The sequence below is a fragment of the Sapajus apella genome, unplaced genomic scaffold (assembly GCF_009761245.1).
Source record: "Sapajus apella isolate SASKATOON/1434 unplaced genomic scaffold, GSC_monkey_1.0 scaffold62, whole genome shotgun sequence".
Classification (NCBI taxonomy): domain Eukaryota; kingdom Metazoa; phylum Chordata; class Mammalia; order Primates; family Cebidae; genus Sapajus; species Sapajus apella.
This window is the reverse complement of record NW_022437002.1, coordinates 7,458,633-7,479,248: the sequence shown is the minus strand read 5'-3', so window position 1 is coordinate 7,479,248 and position 20,616 is coordinate 7,458,633. Positions and strand designations below refer to the sequence as shown.

The window sequence follows — 20,616 nt, the reverse complement described above, 5'->3', positions numbered from 1 at the left end:
GCTTTGTGGAACACAAAAGGCAAAATCATTATAACTAGAGGCAAAATTAGATAGGAAGGATAAGACAGTGAGGACAGTGAGATCAGATGATGGTTGGAAGTTTGGATTTAAATTTGATATGGGAGGTTGGAAGTGTGGATTTAAATTTGATATGAGAGCAGGAGTCTTAAATAGAAGAGTAACATGGTGGGTGAGTATTTTGGAAAGATTAATGGTGTTGGTTGTTTTAGGAAGACAGAATAGATTGGAATGGAGAGAACTAGCAGAGGGAAGATAAAATAAGATTCTTGGAATAAGTAAGCTGGGCGTGGTGGTGCATGCCTGTAGTCCCAGCTACTTGGGAGGATGAGGTGGGAAGATCACTTGAGCCCAGGAATTTGAGGTTGCAGTGAGCTATGATTACACCACTGCACTCATTCTATCCTGAGCAACAGAGTGAGACCCTGACTCAAAAAGAAAAAAAAAATTATTGGAATAGTCTTATGTGAACAATGAATCTTGTTGTAGCAATTGGAATGGAAAGAAAGTAAGGCAAATTTGTGACCATTTGCCTTCCCTTCTGGAAACTTTATATACGTATCTTATTAGAAAGTTATTTGTTAGCATAAAGGTGATACTTGAAAGAGAATTTGAACTCTGTGAAATGTATTATATAAGGAGGTCTTAGGGACAGATTGTAGTAAAAATACAATGGAGAAGAGGAGAAAAAGGAGGAAAAGTAGAGTAATATGGTGTCATAATAACCAAGAGTTTTAAGATGGAGGCAGTTGGCAGTAGTAGAAGCCACTGAGATGTGAGATGAAGAATGAGGGTTGAGACATAGCTTTTAGATTTACTAAGAAGGAATTTATTGATGGCCTTGAAAAATCCTTTTGAATGGAAAAGTGGGGACAGAATCAAATTTCAAGCGATTACAGAGTAGAAAAAAGGTTAGTAATTGATGGCAGTAGCTAAATATTGATCATGAAAGGAGTTTGATCACAAAAGAAGGAGAGAAATAAGACAGTTTGGATCTGTTTCTTACCTCTGGTATATTTACTTTGTTTCCAGTTATAAAGGAACTGGTGGTATCTGCTGGAGAGAGTGTCCAGATAACCCTACCTAAGAATGAAGTTCAGTTAAATGCATATGTTCTACAAGAACCACTTAAAGGTAAACATCCCCTTACATTTGGATAACTGTTTTTGTTTTTAAAAGAGATGGAGTCTTGCTGTGTTGTCCAGCTCCTGGTCTCAAACTCTTGGGCTCAGGAGATCCTCCCACCTTAGCCTTCCTAGTAGCTGGAACCACAGGCATATGCTACCACTTCTAGCCCTTATCTATTTTCCCCCTCCAACTTTCTGTCAGGAAAATACTTTTTTTTTAAGTTACAAATTTATATTAGCAGTCATCTTGAATAACTTCTCTCCAAGTTCTACATCTGCTATTTACTGGTTGTTTGGCCAAAATAAACGGATTAATCTGAGTCCCAGTTTCTTTCCCTTAAAATGGATATAATACAACCTAATAAATATGTTCTGTATTAATTAGCATCAGCTGTATGCTAGGCACTAAACTGGTAACTTATCTACTATCTCATTTTGCCCTGAAAGTAATGTTATGAGGTAGGAATTATTACCCCCATTTTACTGAGAAAGAAATGGAAATTAAGAGAAGATAAGTTATTTACTTAGATTCACACAGATAATGACTGGCTGAGCTGGGATTTGAATCCAAGCTTGACATCAAAGCCTGTGATCTCAAACCCTACATTATATAGTACCTCTCATATTCCATAAATATTTGTGCATTCCCCGGGCTATATCCTATCCTCATAGGACCGTTGTAAGGACCATTGTTACCCATAGTGAGACCCTGTCCCTGGGAAAAAAAAAAAAGATAAGCCCAATGTGATATACAAAATTCAGGTTTATAAAATATATAAAGTAGGGGTGATTAATTCATTATTTAAGAAAACTTTTCTACTATGAACATTCCTTTCACTTTTGAAGTATATGTTAGCATACCAAAATTGGACTTACAAACACATAGGGGTTCTCTTAAGACTATTTATGACATGAGTGATACATACTTTGATGGAAATTGAATGAGTTGGGTTTATGTTATTCTCATTAAAAGGTTAGTCAAGTATGTCCTTCCCTATTTAGGATGGGGTCCTTCCATTTTAGGTATACACATCTCCTATACAGTATTCTTAATTTCTAGGCCTAATACCAAATAGTATATTTATGCAAAGAGTACTTTTCCAGAAGCAAAATGCCCTGTCTGTTCTATATTTCTGCTGTGGTTTCCTTATCAATTTATTTCACATCCCTCTAGAAAAGCTTTTTCCTTTCTTCCTCTGGTGATAAGTTAAGGAGAATGGGTTTAGTGGCTTTTGAAGTTGGAGGTAAGGAACTGCCTTGAGCTGTTGATTACTTCTGCTCTTTTGTGAAAGACATGCATGGTTCTACTGTGTTTTCTTTCCCAACCCATATTTGCATATACATTTCTGTGGGTATCATCTTGTAGATCAGTGTTCCAAAACACATTTAGTTTAGAAATAGATTCTTTGGCTGGGAGCAGTGGCTCATACCTGTAATCCCAGCACTTTGGGAGGCTAAGGTGGGTGGATCACCTGAGGTCAGGAGTTTGAGACCAGCCTGGCCAACATGGCAAAACCCCATCTCTACCAAAAATACAAAAAAACTAGCTGGGTGTGGTGACAGGTGCCTGTAAACCCAGTTACTTGAGAGGCTGAGACAGGAGAATCGCTTGAACCCAGGAGGTGGAGGTTGCAGTGAGCCAGTATCACACCACTGCACTTCAGCTGGGACGACAAAGCAAGACTCTGTTTCAAAAAAAAAGGGCCGGCATGGTGGTTCATGCCTGTAATCCCAGCACTTTGGGAGGCGGATCACCTGAGGTGGGTGGATCACCTGAGGTCAGGAGTTCAAGACAAGCCTGGCCAACGTGGTCAAACCCCATCTCTAGTGAAAAAACAAAAATTAGCCAGGCGTGGTGGTGGGAGGCACGTGAATCGCTTGAACATGGGAGGCAAAGGTTGCAGTGAGCCAAGATCATGCCACTGCACTCCAGCCTGGGCAACAGCAAGATTCCCCTCAATCAGTAAGTCAGTCAAACAAACAAATGAACCACTGTCCTCAGTCACTATAACCAGCACTCTTTCTAACAGACTTAACTTAGTTGTTCCTGCCTTTGAGCACATTTCTGCCTGCAAGGCATAGTTTATCTCCTGAGCTTTTCTGTCCTGGGAATATTGTCCTGTTTTGAAATTTATGTTGCTAGCCTTAGCTATTATAAAATTATCTGTTCCCAAACTGTTTTCTATGTGGAAAATAATTCCTAACTACAGTTGGAAGAAATGTCTCTGAGCATAAGTACTACTTGTACTGCTTCTTTCCCTCTCCTCTTGTAACCTAACTACTACATAATATATACATTTGTGAGAGCTGTTGGCACTGACGACTGGCCAAAAAAATACTTGTTTTGGAGGAGGAAGAAAGGAAGATCTTGCCTCCCAGGCTTATATAATAATATTGGTCTTCAGATGAAGGATATCTTGGAATTAAGGTCTGTGTACTGATTTTAACATTTGAACTCATGAAATAAGAAAAAGACCACTCTCTGTTAAGCATTTAAGGTTTTTTCTTTCCTCCTTTTTCTTTTTTACTTTCAGTTAGTAACTTAAATTAAACCTTCCTACCAAAGCCCTCCCTTTGTTATAACTGAGCAAGTACAGAATCATCACTGAGACAAAAGTAAGCCAATTCAGAGGGTCGTTTATTGCCAGCGACCACGGAGGACTACTGTCTCTCCAACCCGGCCCCAAAAAGAGGGTGTGAGGACCTTTTATGCATGTAAACCACCTCCTGAGTGGGATGAGCGTGAGGGGCTTCGGACATTCCGAGGGCCAGGGGACTTTGGACATTCTGATTGTTACTTAAGTGGTTCATAGAAGTCAAGATAAGCATTAGTTTACACATTGCTTGGGTAGGGTGGAAATTACAGACCTTAGTTACTTATTACAAGTTGCAGGGGGCCAAGATGGCATGGGTTTGTACTACTTGACCTGTCACATCAGGGTTACAGAGAGCAGTTTCAACAGAAAGCCGAGGTATGGTTGAGGTATGCAGTTTTGTGGGGCTTTTACCATGTCTCACACCTTCCCTAGCCAGAAATGCATTTTGATCCAAAAAAATTTAAGACTCCTTTTTCTGGGGAGGGATACCATTTAGATAGGATTTGCCCTACCTAGTGATATAGTCTGACCTGCAAATGAGGACCATTTAATGCTTCATTTGATTTTAATTAATTTCAGTGAGCCTGTTTTAAATGGGCCATCCCCTACCATCTTCTGCAGTGTGTTATTTAGCTCAGCAGGAATGAAGTAGCTCTTTTAACTCACCAGGGTGTGATGACCTCAGTGAGAGGAGCATTGTTAGCACTCTGTAAAAAGCTATTTTTGAACCATGTTATTTAGAAGTCATTGCTGTTCTTTGTTGCAAAAGAAGTTTTGCAGGAAAATGGCCTTTGTTCCTAATGAGTTCATCTATAATGGTTGGTAGGGCATGTATTTTCAGTGGTATGCCACACCATGAGCAACCTGGTATTTTTTAGGGAGGATTGACCCTGAGAGGGAGGGTATGGGGCAAATAAGCATTGTTGGGAGAGAGTTGGAAGAAGCTCTAACTGTAGCTGACTCAGCAAAATTCGCTTTCTTTGAGCAGATGGCTTGGTTTCCCTACAGGCTTTGGGGTGAAATCTGAAAAACTAAAGCCTTGTCAAGATCAGAAGAGATTTGTTATTGGCAGGCTATGTGGCTGTCCTCTTTGTGTGTAGGTGTGTGTTTTCATGATTTTTGTAACTGCCCTTCTATAGGAGAAACCTACACCTACGACTGGCAGCTGATTACTCATCCTAAAGACTACAGTGGAGAAATGGAAGGGAAATACTCTCAGATCCTCAAACTATCGAAGGTGAATTTGTCTCCTTTTACTTGCAGGGCTAAGGTAGAGGAGTTGACTCTTTTCTAAAATGAATACCATATAATTTTCTGTGTACACTTAAGTTTAAACAGTCTTTTAGAAATGAATCCTCCAAAATTCTGACTGGCTGACATGCAGTATTTGTTAGTGTATGATTCTCAAAGTTTCATTTGTGGTAAGAAGACTGTACCAGCATCGTAGTGGTGGCTGAACATATACAATAAACAGCTTTTAAGGCTAACTTAAGGATTTTAGAATTTGGGAGATAAGCTAGGTTATTTGTGGCCACATGACTGTATACATTGATTCAGCCTTTGTGGGATTCAATATAGGTTTTTCGGTTTTTTTTTGGGAGGACAGGGTCTTGCTTTTGTTGCCTAGGCTGAAGTGCAGTGGTGTGATCACGGCTGACTGCAGTCTTGACTTCCTGGGCTCAAGCAATCCTCCCAGCTCGACCTCTTGAGTAGCTGGGACTACAGGGTCATGCCTTTATACCTGGCTAATTTTTGTATTTTTTGCTGAGATTACAGGCATAAGCCACCATGCCCAGCCTAAGTATAGTTGTTGACAGCTATAAAATGTTTGTATTTGGCCGGGCCTGGCAGCTCACACTTATAATCCACACACTTTGGGAGGCTAAGGTGGGTGGATCACCTGAAGTTAGGAGTTTGAGACCAACCTGGCCAACATGGTGAAACCCTGTCTCTACTAAAAATAAAATATTAGCTGGGTGTGGTGGTTCATACCTGTTATTCCAGCTGGTCAGGAGGCTGAGTTGGGAGGATCACTTAAACCTAGGAGTTTAAGGCTACAGTGAGTTATGATCATACCACTGCACCAAAACCCAAGTGACAAAGTAAGATCCTTTCTCTAATAAAAAAGTTTGTATTCTTTGGCCCACCAGTCTCATTTAGTCATTCATTCTACATCTATTCATAATACACTGGTTATGTGGCAGGCATTTAATGTTCAAGAACAATAGAGTCTAGTAGGTGATACTGATAGGAAGCAGGTAATGATAACAGGTGGCATACTAAGTCAGTGCAGGGGGTCATTGAAGCCCTGGAAAGTTAGAGTGTCTTACCTAACTTTAGAGTTTACCTAATGGGGTCATGAAAGCAACTGACATACTGGGTAAAGGGTAAAGGGATAATACCCCAAGCAGAAGAAGCAACATGTCCACTGGGCCAAAAATGAGAGAGAAAATGTGGGCAAAGGGGAATTTAAATGTGATTCTGACTAAGTTGGAAAGATGTAGGGCCAGATGGAGCAAAACCCTTATATGCCAGATTAAGGACTTTGAATCCTATCCAGAAGGAATATGGAGCCTTTGAAAAGTTTTAAGCAAGAGAAACACATGTTTAGATCTTCATATTAGAAGAATCACCTGACTACAGATTGGAGGAGATAAGATTCAAACTATGGAGATCAGTGAGGAATCTGTTGAAAAATATAGGTGAAAAATGATAATAGCCTGAGTAAAAGAACTAAATAAGTAAAATTAAAAACCACCAGCTTGGACAACATGGTGAAACCCTATCTCCACAAAAAATGTAAAAATTAGTCAGGTGTGGTGGCACGTGCCTGTGGTCCCAGCTACTCAGGAGGCTGAAGTGGGAGGATCACTTGAGCCCAGGAGGTGGAGGTTGCAGTGAGCCATGATCATACCACTGCACTCCAGCCTGGGCAACAGAGTGAGATTATGTCTCAAAAAATAAAAATAAAAACCACCTATTGAGTTTGTACCATGTGCCATACCCAGTGCCGATTATTTTATATACTTATTTCTTTTAATCATCATAATAATGCCAAGATGTAGATGTTACTATCTTTTTTACATATGACAAAACTAAAAACTGGAGAAATCATTTGGCCAAAGTTCACAAAGATATTAAATGGCAGGTCTGAACTGGAGCTTTCCATCTCTAAAGGCCTTGTCTTGAATAATTGTGCTATGACAAGTGGTTAAGAACTAAGGTGATGGCAGTGTGGGTGGGAGACAAGTGAGTAGATTGGAAAAATAATATGGAGTTTGACTTGATAAAATTTGATGATTGATGAACTGGTTGGGGATGTTGGGGAAAAGAAGTCCAGGATAATTCTAGCTTTTTGGCATAGGTACCTTGGTGGATGTTCATTTAAATGAGGGGAAGGAGGAGCAAGTTTTAGGGAGAAGTTTATAGATGATTAATTCATTTTTGGACAAAGTGAGTTTGAGGTACCTGTGAGACATTTGAATTGAGTTGTCCAGATAGTAGCTGGGAGAAAGGGGCTGGAGGTCAAAGACAAGTCTGGACTAGAGAGATAAATTTGCATATCAACTTCAAATAGATGATTACTGAAGCCACAGCAATAAAGTCAACCAGGGAGAGTGTGCAGAGTGAAGAAATAAGCAGGCTGAGGTTGGAATCCTGGAAACATCCATCATTTAAGGGACAGAAGCTACAGGAAACTAAAGGAAATGAAGTATGGGCACAGAAGGAGAAGCCAAGAGAGTGTTATAAAGAGGAAGTAGCCAAAGATGCTACCTGTGGCTCAATTAGTATTTACACAAAGAAAATACTTTAAAAGAAAGAAAGAAAAAACAATTTCCTGGAAGATGTTCGTTATAGCATCAGTCATAATAGTAAAAATTTGGAAACAACCCAAGTATCCAACAATGTGAAATGCTTATATGAAATTTGACACATTTGTGTACTGCTCTGTGGTCATTAAAATAAATATATTTAAAAGATTATGGCTGGGCATGGTGGCTCACCCCTATAATCCAAGCACTTTGGGAGGCTGAGGTGGGTGTTATCACCTGAAGTCAGGAGTTCAAGACCAGCCTGACCAACATAGCAAAACCCTGTCTCTACTAAAAATATTAAAATTATCAGGGAATGGTGGTGTGCACCTGTAGTCCCAGCTACACAGGAGGCTGAGGCACGAGAATTGCTTGAACCCAGGAGGCAGCAGTTGCAGTGAGCCAAGATCACGCCACTGCTCTCCAGCCTGGTCGACAGGGTGAGACTTTGACTCAAAAAAAAAAAGAAAAGGAAAAAAAAAGATTGTATCATAGCAGGGAAGGTGTTCATGCTAAGTGAATGGAAGAAAGAACAATAGAAAGTTTGATACCTTAATTTTAGCTAGACTTTGAATACCACTGAAATAAGAGCTCCTTGAAGGTAGAGATCTTACCTTATTCATATCCAAACTCCAAGCCTAGGACAATGACCGGTACATCATTTGGTTCCAATAAATGTTTGTTAAACAAATGAGCCATGCAAAACTATTATTTTAATATGTGATCAAGAATTAGAAGGAAATGGAGAAATTTGATGAGTTGATGTGTTATGATAGTGATATGCTGGACGCTTTTCTGTTATTTTTTCTTTTATATTAAGTTTATAAATTAGTAAAAATCGGGGGGGGAATATTCAGATATTTGGGAGCTATTTAGTATCTTTACAAAATGTTTTTCTTTGAAGATATGATTATTTTAATTTTGTAACTCTGTGAAGTGGGATATTTGGGCCCTTGATGTTCTTCTGAAAAAGAAAATGGGAGTACAGAGATGTTTGAAATCCCTTCTGTTGTCTTAGAGTCAGCTGATCATAAGATTCACATTAAAAGCTTTTCTTTTCTTTTTTTTTTTTTAGTTCATTGTTTATGCCTTCAGCTAGTTTACTTTTTCTTGCTGGAGTACAGTGACATAATCTAGGCTCACTGTAACCTCTGCCTCCCAGGCTCAAGCCATCCTTTCGCCTCAGCCTACTGAGTAGCTGGGACTACAGGCATGTGCCACCACACCTGGCTAATTTTCCTACTTTTGGTAGAGATGGGGTTTTGACATGTTGTCCAGGCTGGTCTTGAACACAGGAACTCAAGTGAACCACCCACCTCCTCCCAAACTGCTAGGATTACAGGCTAGTTTACTTTTTCCATTTTGGAAACAGGGCAAGGAAAGAATGAAAGATTCAGCATGGGAAAGTTCAGATAAACGTTATTTTAAATGTAATTCCTGCACTTTATGTTTGTCTAAGAGATCTTCTCTCACTTCTGCAGCTCACTCCAGGACTGTATGAATTTAAAGTGATTGTAGAGGGTCAAAATGCCCATGGGGAAGGCTATGTGAACGTGACGGTCAAGCCAGGTATGTTTACAGCCCTGGCTGTATCTGCCTTCCTCCCTCTACAGGACTCCTGAGGAGATAGAAATTTGATTTGGGTTTTTTTTAAATTCCCATTTTTTAATAGTATATTTATTCAGCAATTCCTAGTTCAATGTGGTGAATAGTTATAATAGAAAGTACAGACTTTGTTCCAACAGTGCTCTAGTTGGAACGCTGAGCTGGACACATGGCCCACAGAGCAGTATGGCCTAAGCAATAGCTTATCTATTGAGAACTACTTTTCCAAGTGGGCCATGCTGAGAGAAGACCATGTGTTGTAATTAACAGACACAGGGAAGCCAAGAGCCTAGGAGAAACATGCAGAAGGAGAACCAGCCAAGTGACCAGCTCTTTCTGATCTCTTTCCAGAGATGTGGGCCTTTGTACACTGAGTTCCTCATTTAAACACTACCAGTCTCTTTCACCTTGGTAACAAAATCCTGCCATTCTTTAAAAATGAACCACTGCTGGTATATCACAGTGCAGTAGGAAGGTATCTTATTTTGCATTTTCAGATAAATTTTAAGAAAAATTGGACAGTTGTATTAGTGCATTTTCATGCTGCTGCTAAAGACATACCTGAGACTGGGCAATTTACAAAAGAAAGAGGTTTAATGGACTTACAGTTCCATGTGGCTGGAGAGGCCTCACAATCATGGTGGAAGGCAAGGAGGAGCAAGTCACATCTTACATGGATGGCAGCAGGCAAAAAGAGAGCTCATTCAGGGAAACTCCCGTTTTTAAAACCATCAAGTCTCATAAGACTCATTCACTATCACAGGAACAGCACAGGAAAGACCTGCCCCCATAATTCAATCACCTCCCACCAGCTTCCTCCCATGACACTTGGGAATTGTGGAAGTTAGAATTCAAGATGAAATTTTGGTGGGGACACAGCCAAACCATATCATTCCATCCCTGGCCCCTGCCACATCTCATGTCCTCACATTTCAAAACCAATCATGCCTTCCCAACAGTCCCCTAAAGTCTTAACTCACTTTAGAATTAACTCAAAAGTCCACAGTCCAATATCTCATCTGAGACAAGGCAAGTCCCTTCTGCCTATGAGCCTGTAAAATAAAGGCAAGTTAGTTACTTCCTAGGTACAATGCGGGTACAGGCATTGGGTAAATACATCTGTTCCAAATGGGAGAAATTGGCCAAAACAAAGGGGTTACAGGCCCCATGCAAGTCTGAAATCCAGCAAGGACAATCAAATCTTAAAACTCCAAAATGATCTCCTTTGGCTCCATGTCTCACATCCAGGTCATGCTGATGCAAGAGGTGGGTTACCATGGTCTTGGGCAGTTCCACCCCTGTAGCTTTGCAGGGGATAGTCTCCCTCTCAGCTGCTTTCACAGCCTGGTGTTGAGTGTCTGTGGCTTTTCTAGGTACACAACAAGCTGTCAGTGGATCTACCATGCTGGGGTCTGGAGGACAGTGGCCCTCTTCTCACAGCTCCACTAGGCAATAGGGACTCTGTGTTGGGGCCCCAACACCACATTTCCCTTCCACACTGCTCTAGCAGAGATTCTCCATGAAGCCCCACTACTGCGGCAGACTTCTGCCTGGACATCCAGGTGTTTCCATACATCCTCTGAAATCTAGGCACAAGATCCCAAACCTCAATTCTTGACTTCTGTGACCTTGAAGGCTCAACACCATCTGGAAACTGCCAAGGTTTGAGGCTTGCACCCTCTGAAGCCACAGCCCGAGCTCTATATTGGCCCCTTTCAAGCCATGGCTGGAGCAGCTGGGATGCAGGGCACCAAGTCCCTAGGCTGCACACAGCATGGGGAACCTGGCCTGACTCATGAAACCATTTTTTCCACCTAGGCCTCCAGCCCCTGTGAAGGGCTGCCGTGAAGACCTCTCACATGCCTTGGAGACATTTTCCCCATTTTCTTGGGGATTAACATTTGGCTCCTTGTTACTGATGCAGATTTGTACAGCAAATTGTGAATTTCTTCTTAGAAAATGGGATTTTGTTTTCTATTGTGTTGTCAGGCTGCAAATTTTCTGGACTTTTTTGCTCTGCTTCCCTTACAAAACTGAATGCCATTAACAGCATCCAAGTCACATCCTGAATGCTTTGCTGCTTGGAAATTTCTCTTGCCAGATACCCTAAATCATCTCTCTCAAGCTCAAAGTTTCACAGATATCTATGGCTGGGGCAAAATGCCACCAGTCTCTTTGCTAAAACATAGCAAAAGTCACATTTGCTCCAGTTCCCAAGTTCCTCATCTCCATCTTAGGCCACTTCAGCCTGGATTTTATTGTCCACATTGCTGTTAGCATTTTGGGCAAAACCATTCAACAAGTCTCTAGCAAGTTCCAAACTTTCCCACGTTTTCCTGTCTTCTTCTGAACCCTCCAAACTCTTTAAAACTTGCCCGTTATCCAGTTCCAAAGTCACTTCCACATTTTCGGGTATCTTTTCAGCAGCACCCCACTGGTATGCTACTGGTACCAATTTACTGTATTCGTTCATTTTCTTGCTGATAAAGACATACCTGAGACTGGGCAATTTACCAAAAAAAATGAGGTTTAATGGACTTAGAGTTCCACGTGGCTGGGGAGGCCTCACAATAATGGCAGAAGGCAAGGAGGAGCAAGTCACATCTTACATGGATGGCAGCAGGCAAAAAGAGAGCTTGTCCAGGGAAACTCCTGTTTTTAAAACCATCAGATCTCATGGGACTCATTCAATGTCATGAGAACAGTGCAGGAAAGAACCCCCTGCCCCAGTAATTCAATCACCTCCCACCAGGTTCCTCCCATGACATGGGAATTGTAGGAGTTACAATTCAAGATGAGATTTGGGTGGAGACACAGCCAGACACTATGAACACTGGTACATATACAGCATAAATTCTCAATGCTGTTTTCTTTGTTTGTAATAGATTTTCTTTTCATTCCTTGAACTTTGTATCCAAGATAACCCTTTCACTTTCTTAAAAATGTGATCAGCATCAAAACCATTTGATCATTTTGCAAATAAAAGGCCACTGGGTTTGTAGCTCACAGTCATTTGGCTGGACCAGAGTGGTTTGTGACCTTCCCGTCACTTAACCATAGTTACTTCACACACAATGAGCTCTGGGATGGTTGAGAAACCACCCATCAGCTTTTCAGCACAGTCTGTACTAAGGGACAGTTTGCTCGCCAAGGCCTTTACTGCCCAAAGCTTATCTAGTCAGGCTTGGCTGAAACCAGTCACTTGCTGCTGTATTACTTTTCATCGACTAGATAGCACATGAGCATTGAAAGAATACACAGGGCATGGTCTTAGGAATGGTCAGATTTGGAAGAAGTTTTATACTCACAAGTGTCTTATGTTAGACAGATGGCAGTCCGGTCTTGTGACTCTCCTGTGTGGTGATGCTTCAATCATTATGTAATGCAGGGGTCCCCAACCCCCAGGCCATTGACCAGTACCAGTCTGTGGCCTGTTAGGAACTGGGCTGCACAGCAGGAGGTAAGTGGCAGGCAAATGAGCATTACTGCCTGAGCTCTGCCTCCTGTCAGATCAGTGATGGCATTAGATTCTCACAGGAGCGTGAACCCTATTGTGAACTGCACACGCAAGGCATCTAGGTTGTGCACTTCTTATGAGGATCTAATCCCTGATGGTCTGAGGTGGAAGTTTCATCCCCAAACCATGCATTGCACCCTAAGCTCCAACCCCAACCCCCTATTCATGGAAAAATTATCTTCCACAAAACTGGTCCTTGGTGCCAAAAGGGTTAGGGACCACTGATGTAATGGAAATCAATTTATACTCCTGTCAGATACAGCCTGTTCCTCCTGTAATTTCTAAAGCCCCTTTCCCAATTTCTTTTGGGTCACTTTCTTGCAGAGCCCCGTAAGAATCAGCCCCCCATTGCTATTGTGTCACCTCAGTTCCAGGAGATCTCTTTGCCAACCACTTCTACAGTCATTGATGGCAGTCGTGAGTACTTATCTAAGTATGATGTTTTAGAAGAACATTCACTGTGTACTCTGGTAGAAAACTCTAGTAGAAGATATGGGGCCAGCTATGTCTGTGTTCTGTTTAGGCCAGTCATCTTGACCGTGTTAGGGGAAGGACAACCATCTGAAGCAACTGACTGAAAAGCAACATACCAGACAGGCCTTCTTTAAAATACCCATGTAGCCTATTTGAAGTAATATTCCTGCTTTGAGATGGTAAGAAACTGAGATTATGCAGGTAGTTAGCATGATTTTAGTTGAAACTCACTGGTTTTCAGATTTGCTTAGATGGAGTTGCCTGTTTAATTCATGGAACTGAAGTTCCTTCCAATCATAGCAAGGTAAGTAACTGGGAGGCCTGACTGAGGAGCTTTTACTCAGCCGTGACTTGCCTAACAAGATTCTCATCAGCCTCTTCCTGGAGACACTCACAGAATGCACTCCACACCCTGATCTGGGCTCCTTAATATTTTACTCTTCAGAGTAGTGTCATCCAATGAGTGACATGAGAGAATTTTTGGGTCTTTGCCCTTAGTCATGGCTGTATGGTGCAGGAGGTTTCAGACCTATCCTTTCACCAGTATTTGCTTTTTTGTTTTTGGAGACTGATTAAGGTCGTTTTACCCTGACTGTCTTGGTACCATGATGGTTTTTGGCAGAGGCAGTCACAGCTTTAGCAGAGGACCCTCTAACAAGGTTAAGCATTTCACGTTGACGGTGCTGGCAAGAAGAGGAGACTAGGAGGATGATAGCAGGCCAAGAGGTATGAGAGAGAACAGGAAGAATCCCTTGTGACAGAGTGTGGGAGAAAGGGCTCACATTGTACTGTTTTATTTTACAGTTTTGTACAGGTCAAAGTTAAATAATATGCAAATGTATACAGTGAAAATAATTATACCATCCCTGTCTCCTAACCAGTTTTCATCCAGACAACCAATGGTATTATGTATCTTTTTAGAGATATTTTATATGTATATAAGAAAATACATATATAGTCCTCTCGTATTTACACAAATGAAAGCACATTGTATATGCTGTTGTGTGTGATGCTTGTTTTTGTATGTTGGAGAATTTTTCTGAATCAACACATAAGATGCTTATTCTTTTTTAAAAAAAATGACTAAGTTGCCGGGCGCGGTGGCTCACGCCTGTAATCCCAGCATTTTGGGAGGCCGAGGCAGGTGGATCACAAGGTCAAGAGATCGAGACCATCCTGGTCAACATGGTGAAACCCCGTCTCTACTAAAAATACAAAAAATTAGCTGGGCATGGTGGCGCGTGCCTGTAATCCCAGCTACTCAGGAGGCTGAGGCAGGAGAATTGCCTGAACCCAGGAGGCGGAGGTTGCGGTGAGCCGAGATCGCACCATTCCACTCCAGCCTGGGTAACAAGAGCGAAACTCCGTCTCAAAAAAAAAAAAAAAAAAAAAGACTAAGTAGCATTCCATCGTATAGATATATAATTTCATTTTACAAGTTCTTACTTGTTTTTGATCAATCTCTATTGATGACCATTTAGATTACTTTCATTCTTTTGCTATTTTCATTCATGGAACCAAAGTTCCTTCCAATCTTAGCAAGATAAGTAACTAGGACGCCTGACCGAGGAGCTTTTACCCAGTGATCACTTGCCTAATGAATGATCTTGTAAACATAATGTTTAACACATGTTCAAGTATATTTGTAGGATAAATTTATAGAAGAAATGCAGGGGCAAAGATAAAGATTGCCAAATTACTCATTTTAGAGGTTGTGTCAGTTTATGCTTATACATGACTAATGAGAGGTCCTCTTTCTCCACACCTTTACCAATGTAATGTGTTATGAAATTTTGGTCTTTACCAATTTGATAGGTTAAAAAATGCTATCTCAAGTATAAATTTAATTTGCATTTCTTTTAAATGAGGTTGAGTATTTTTTCATGTGTTTAAGAATTATTGACTTTTCTTTCATCATACAGTAGCATTTTAACCAGAGGTTTCCTGTGTTGGAGTCCTTGGGAAACTACACAGTGGAATATACATAGAGAGGCAGAATGACCCAGTATTCCTAGGGAAGAAACATTCTGGAGAGATAGTCTATAATTTCATGAAGTTTTCCTAGCTTCAAATCTCTGGGTAGTTGCCCTGGTTTGTGTAAACTGGATAAATGCTAAGACCAAGCGTTCTCATGTTGTAACTGATGTTTCTTTATGGTCAAGAAAGCATTGATGATGATAAAATCGTTCAGTACCATTGGGAAGAACTTAAAGGGCCTCTGAGAGAAGAGAAGATTTCTGAAGATACGGCAATATTAAAACTAAGTAAACTCGTCCCTGGGAACTACACTTTCAGGTAAATTAGGATTCAGCTTCAAGTTTACCATAGACCATTTTTTTTTTCTTCTCATGGGTTTTACATTCTTATACGAGTAACTCTGACAAATATCAAATTCACTGTGGAGTTGGTTGATAATACAGCTTTTGGTTCCATTGGTTTTCTGAGCCCTATGGTGATTGTGATTACAGCAATGGTATCTTTTTAGGGCAGGGGTTCTTGTGCAGTAGATCAGGATCTGCCACTGTTAATCCTTCTCAAGCATTATCTGGCAGGTTTCCAATATTTTTTTAGGATTTCTGATGTTAAGTGAAAAGGCCCATCTTCCTTTGCATTTTCTCAGGCAAAACCTGAAGGAATCTACTCCCATTTTTTTCTTCCCTTTGAAAAATGCTTCCTCAACTTACGATACCTCATAATCTTTATGTTTGACTAGTAGTTTTCATTCTCTGTTGGGGCTTTTTAGGGAATTTGATTCAAAGAAAGTACTTTTGGGGAGCTGGTATTGATATTCTACAAAGTGATTAGTAAGGCTTCGAAGCTTACTCTAGAGTAACCCTCCTTATATTTGCATAATTCCTTGTATGTTAAAAAGCACTTGTATTAATATATGAGTATCATACAAACATGATATTATAGATGATACTATCTTCATTTGACAGCTGAGAAAAAGGCTGCTCTGAGGTCTCACAGCTGGAACTTAAATGCAGATTCTAACCCTGAAGTCAGGGTTCATTCTACTTCACTCCTTGACTTGATCCGTGTATTTTGTCCATACTTCCTTTAATTCCCTTCTCAATCTGTTCAAGTTTTGCCCATCCTTAAGAACCTCCTCAATTTCCATGAGGTTCTCTGAGATCCCTCCAGACAGGAGAGAATATGGCTCTCTTCTTCCCTGTTGCACTCAGGGCCTCTATGTGGCATTTACCATAGTGTGTCAGTTTATTCATATATATCTGTCTTCCCATGAATCTGAGATTAACTAAATTTTAGATGTTGCCAGGGACATAGAAATGAGTGTCCTAGCACAATACCTACCATATAAATCAGTATGTGACTTCTGACTTGGCAGTATTCCCATTGATTCAACACTTGAGGTGAATGAAAAGTAGCTGCCAGCACAACAAGATTGGAGCCTTCTACTTGGCTTAAAATGGAAATTTGAGCTGGTTTTCACCTTAGATTTCTAACATAGGAATTTTTCTATTTACGGAATTCAGCCTCGGCCAGGTTGATCCTTTTAAAAACTAGTAACAATAATAGCTGATATTTCTTGAACATTTACTATGTGCTAAATACTATTCTAAGCTCTTTGCTGGCAGTACTGCATTTGATTCTTATAACATGTATTATGGTTATTCTCATTTTACAGATTAGGAAATTTTGGCACAAAGAGGTTAAGTAACTTGCTCAAGGTCATACAATCAGTCTAACTCCAGAGTCTAAGCTTTTAACCACAATGTTAACCTACTGAATTTTTAGTGAATGGGGTGTAAGAGTGATTTTTTTTCCTAGCCCCCATTTTAAAAATCATCTATGAAATGATAGGATTGGATTTGATTAGCATTAAGATTATAATTGGGCCGGGCGCGGTGGCTCAAGCCTGTAATTCCAGCACTTTGGGAGGCCGAGGTGGGTGGATCACGAGGTCAAGAGATCGAGACCATCCTGGTCAACATGGTGAAACCCTGTCTCTACCAAAAATACAAAAAATTAGCTGGGCATGGTGGTGCGTGCCTGTAATCCCAGCTACTCAGGAGGCTGAGGCAGGAGAATTGCCTGAACCCAGGAGGCGGAGGTTGCGGTGAGCCGAGATCGCGCCATTGCACTCCAGCCTGGGTAACATGAGTGAAACTCCGTCTCAAAAAAAAAAAAAAAGATTGTAATTCACTCACCTTTTCCTCTCTCCTACTTTTAGATGGCAGTAGCCTTTTTCCTCAGCCTTGTAGTCAGCTACTGTTTGGTTTCAGGGTCCTTGCAGGCAAGCCAGGGACTGTTTGAGGTAAAAGAGTAAATGGGCAGCTGCCATTTTACCATGTGTCTATAATGTGCTTTTGTCCTGACATGGGAGGCAAATGACATATGTTAAAAACAAAAAATCAAAAACCCCAAACCTGTGAAAACAACAGAGAAACTAGGAAAAGATGCAAAACTTCTGAAATTTTTCTTTTTCAGGTATCTGCTGATTGATACATGTATGTATGTCTCAAGTTTTTGTGCTTTTTTCCTAAAGGCTGTAATACCAAAAATTCCCTTTAGACCATAGGTAACAGGTGAGATTGCAGGATAAAACCCCACTGATGTCTGGCTCTGTCTGTGGCTGGTGGTGAGATTTAAACAAACTACATGTCTTTTCTATGCTTTTCCTCTTTCTGTCAGCAAAATGGAAAGATCCCAAACCTCCTTGCTTGCTTATGCTCACATTTTGAGGTGGCATGAGAAACTTTAGGCTGTTCAGCTGGAAGGCATCATTTAGGTAAAAGCCTGCTCTTATAAATGAATGTTTTTTTTTTTTTTCTTCTCGCAGATCTTGTGTCTCACTGGCACAAATTGTAGGACTGTTGCGTAGGAGAATTCATTTTCATCTCAAGCTCCTGCCTTACTGGAGCCAGCCCTCCTGGTTCGTCCCACAGGCTGTCTGCCTAGGATGTCCATCTTTGTGATAGGTGCACAGCTGGAACAGGATGATGGGAAAACAGCCTGCCATAGGCAGAGCTTGCACTATGTAGTGTAGGGAATAAGGACCAAGAATTACCTCTTCTTAAGATTTGGTTTCTGAGCTTTGGAATCAGAGAACGGGGCTTGCATCTTGGCTCACTATCTACCCCTTGGGTGGGTTACTTAGCCTCTCTAAGCCTCTTATAAAAGTAGAATCAATGATGCCTACTCTATATATATGGTTGTTATGAGGGCCATATCAGACAATGCTTATAAAGGTCTCAGGACACAGATGCATGCAGGCAGCAGCAGAACAAAATAGCACTGGAGACATATTGCCTGGATTCAGAACCTGACTTTACTGCTTTCAAGCTGTATGACCTTGGGCAAGTTATTTACCTCTCTCCCTTTCTTTTCTTTTCTTTTTTCTTTTCTTTTCTTTCCTCTCCTCTCCCTCTCCTTTCCTCATCTCTCTTTTCTTTTCTTTTTTTTTTTTTTTATGAAGTTTCACTCTGTCACCCAGGCTTGAGTGCAGTGTCACAATCTTGACTCACAGCAACCTCCACCTCCCGGATTCAAGTGATTCTCCTGCCTCAGCCTCCCAAGTAGCTGGGATTACAGGCCTGCACCACCACACTTGGCTAATTTTTGTATTTTTAGTAGAGATGGGGTTTCACCATGTTGGCCAGGCTGGTCTCGAACTCCCAACCTCAGGTGATCCACCCACCTCAGCCTCCCAAAGTGCTGGGATTACAAGCATTTGCCACCACATCTGGCCTCTCTGCCTTTTTCCTCATGTATATGAGGAGTAAAATGAAGATAATACTCTATAGAGTTGTTGTGAGGATTTAATGAGATATAAAGAACTTGGAACAGTGCCTAGCACATCGTAAAACTTCAGTCGGTGTTAGCTTCTAGTAGTACTTTCTGCTTTTCCAATAGGAATGGGTAAGAATAGGTAACCCTGCAGCATTGGTATTTCTTAGCCTTAATTTTCAGTCCTCTAGTATTTATTCCTCTTTCCTTAAACCCATCCCTGATCACACTCCTGTCTCTGCCCTGATAGCTTGACTGTAGTAGACTCTGATGGAGCTACCAACTCTACTACTGCAAACCTGACAGTGAACAAAGCTGTGGACTACCCCCCTGTGGCCAACGCAGGCCCCAACCAAGTGATCACCCTGCCCCAAAACTCCATCACCCTCTTTGGGAACCAGAGCACTGATGATCATGGCATCACCAGCTATGAGTGGTCACTCAGCCCAAGCAGCAAAGGGAAAGTGGTGGAAATGCAGGTAGGAGGGAATGGTTCCTATTTTTTCTTGCCCAAGAGAAGTAGAGCTGCTGGACTGGGTCACTCATCCAAGGCTTATGTCTGCTCCCTTTTAATTACCAAAGTCATTTGTGTATAGAATATTTGCATTTTTAAAAACCTCCAAACAAACTGAGAAAGCTTTAGGGGCCTTTGATTAACATAGCAAAAATCTTTATCTTGGCTGGGTGCAGTCACTCACCCCTATAATCCCAGCACTTTGGGAGGCTGAGGTGGGTGGATCACGAGGTCAGGAGTTTGAGACCAGCCTGGCCAACATGATGAAACCCCTCATCTCTACTAAAGATAAAAAATTAGCCAGGTGTGGTGGTGCGTGCCTGTAAGCCCAGCTACTTGGGAGGCTGCGGCAGGATAACCTCTTGAGCCTGGGAGATGGGGGTTGCAGTGAGCTGAGATTGTGCTATTGCACCCTAGCCTGGGTGACAGGGCATGACTGTGTCTCAATATATATATATATATTTATCTTAAATGTTTAGTATTAGAGAAAAAGGCTGGATGAGAAATGTTAGTTGTTCTGGATGACTCCAGAGAGTCAAACTATTCAAAAGCTACAAAGGTGCAAATCTTAGTGAGCTCTATGACAAGTTAGATTGTCTCACTAGATGGTGAGTATCTTCTCTCTAGAGATACTTAAGAAGAGAGACTAGATCTGTCACCAGGCAGGTAACATAAAGAAAGAACACTGGATGGTGACTGTGCTGAACTGGAGAGCTTAAGCCCTGACTAAAGGAGTCATCAACTCTTCAGCCCCAGCTGGTTGTTGCCACATGGAGGTATGGGCCCAACATTGCTTGATAGCCCAGCTTTTCAAGAGAAGACAGAAATTGTGACCTTTATGTGAAAATTTCCAATATGTAAGATACTATAGGCCAAACAAAATATTTGCAAGCTGGATTTAGCCCACGGGCTACTAGTTTTTGCCCACTGTTCTACAGGACGTTCCTGTATTGGAAGTTTGCCCAAAATTATTTATAATGTTCCGATACTCAAGATTCTATATTTCTAGATTTAAGGCCTCTCTTAAAGCTTCCATTTTACCTGGCTTTTGTTTAAATATTGTGTTAGGTGGTTGCAGAACCTGTACAGACCTGAAGGAGACAGTGTGGTGTTATATAGCATCTTGAGCTGCTGCCATGTTTCACTGAGACAGCTTTGTTAGGAGCACTGTAGGAAAAGGATCTTTTTAAACAGTGTTTTT

At 41.2% G+C, this 20,616-nt stretch overlaps 1 protein-coding gene across 8 annotated transcripts in view; it reads left to right on the top strand.

The window, feature by feature from the left end:
• The window catches only part of KIAA0319L (KIAA0319 like), a 126,294-nt gene that overhangs the window by 83,845 nt on the left and 21,833 nt on the right, over positions 1-20,616 (top strand). For all 8 annotated transcript variants that reach the window (XR_004259442.1, XM_032246905.1, XM_032246906.1 and 5 more), the window contains 6 exons: positions 1,051-1,152; positions 4,882-4,979; positions 9,036-9,123; positions 13,001-13,093; positions 15,313-15,445; positions 19,152-19,380. Coding sequence is in view for 7 of the 8 variants with exons in the window: in XM_032246905.1 (XP_032102796.1) it covers positions 1,051-1,152; positions 4,882-4,979; positions 9,036-9,123; positions 13,001-13,093; positions 15,313-15,445; positions 19,152-19,380 (743 nt within the window). In the remaining variant the exon portion in view is untranslated. The remainder of the gene's footprint in view (positions 1-1,050; positions 1,153-4,881; positions 4,980-9,035; positions 9,124-13,000; positions 13,094-15,312; positions 15,446-19,151; positions 19,381-20,616) is intronic.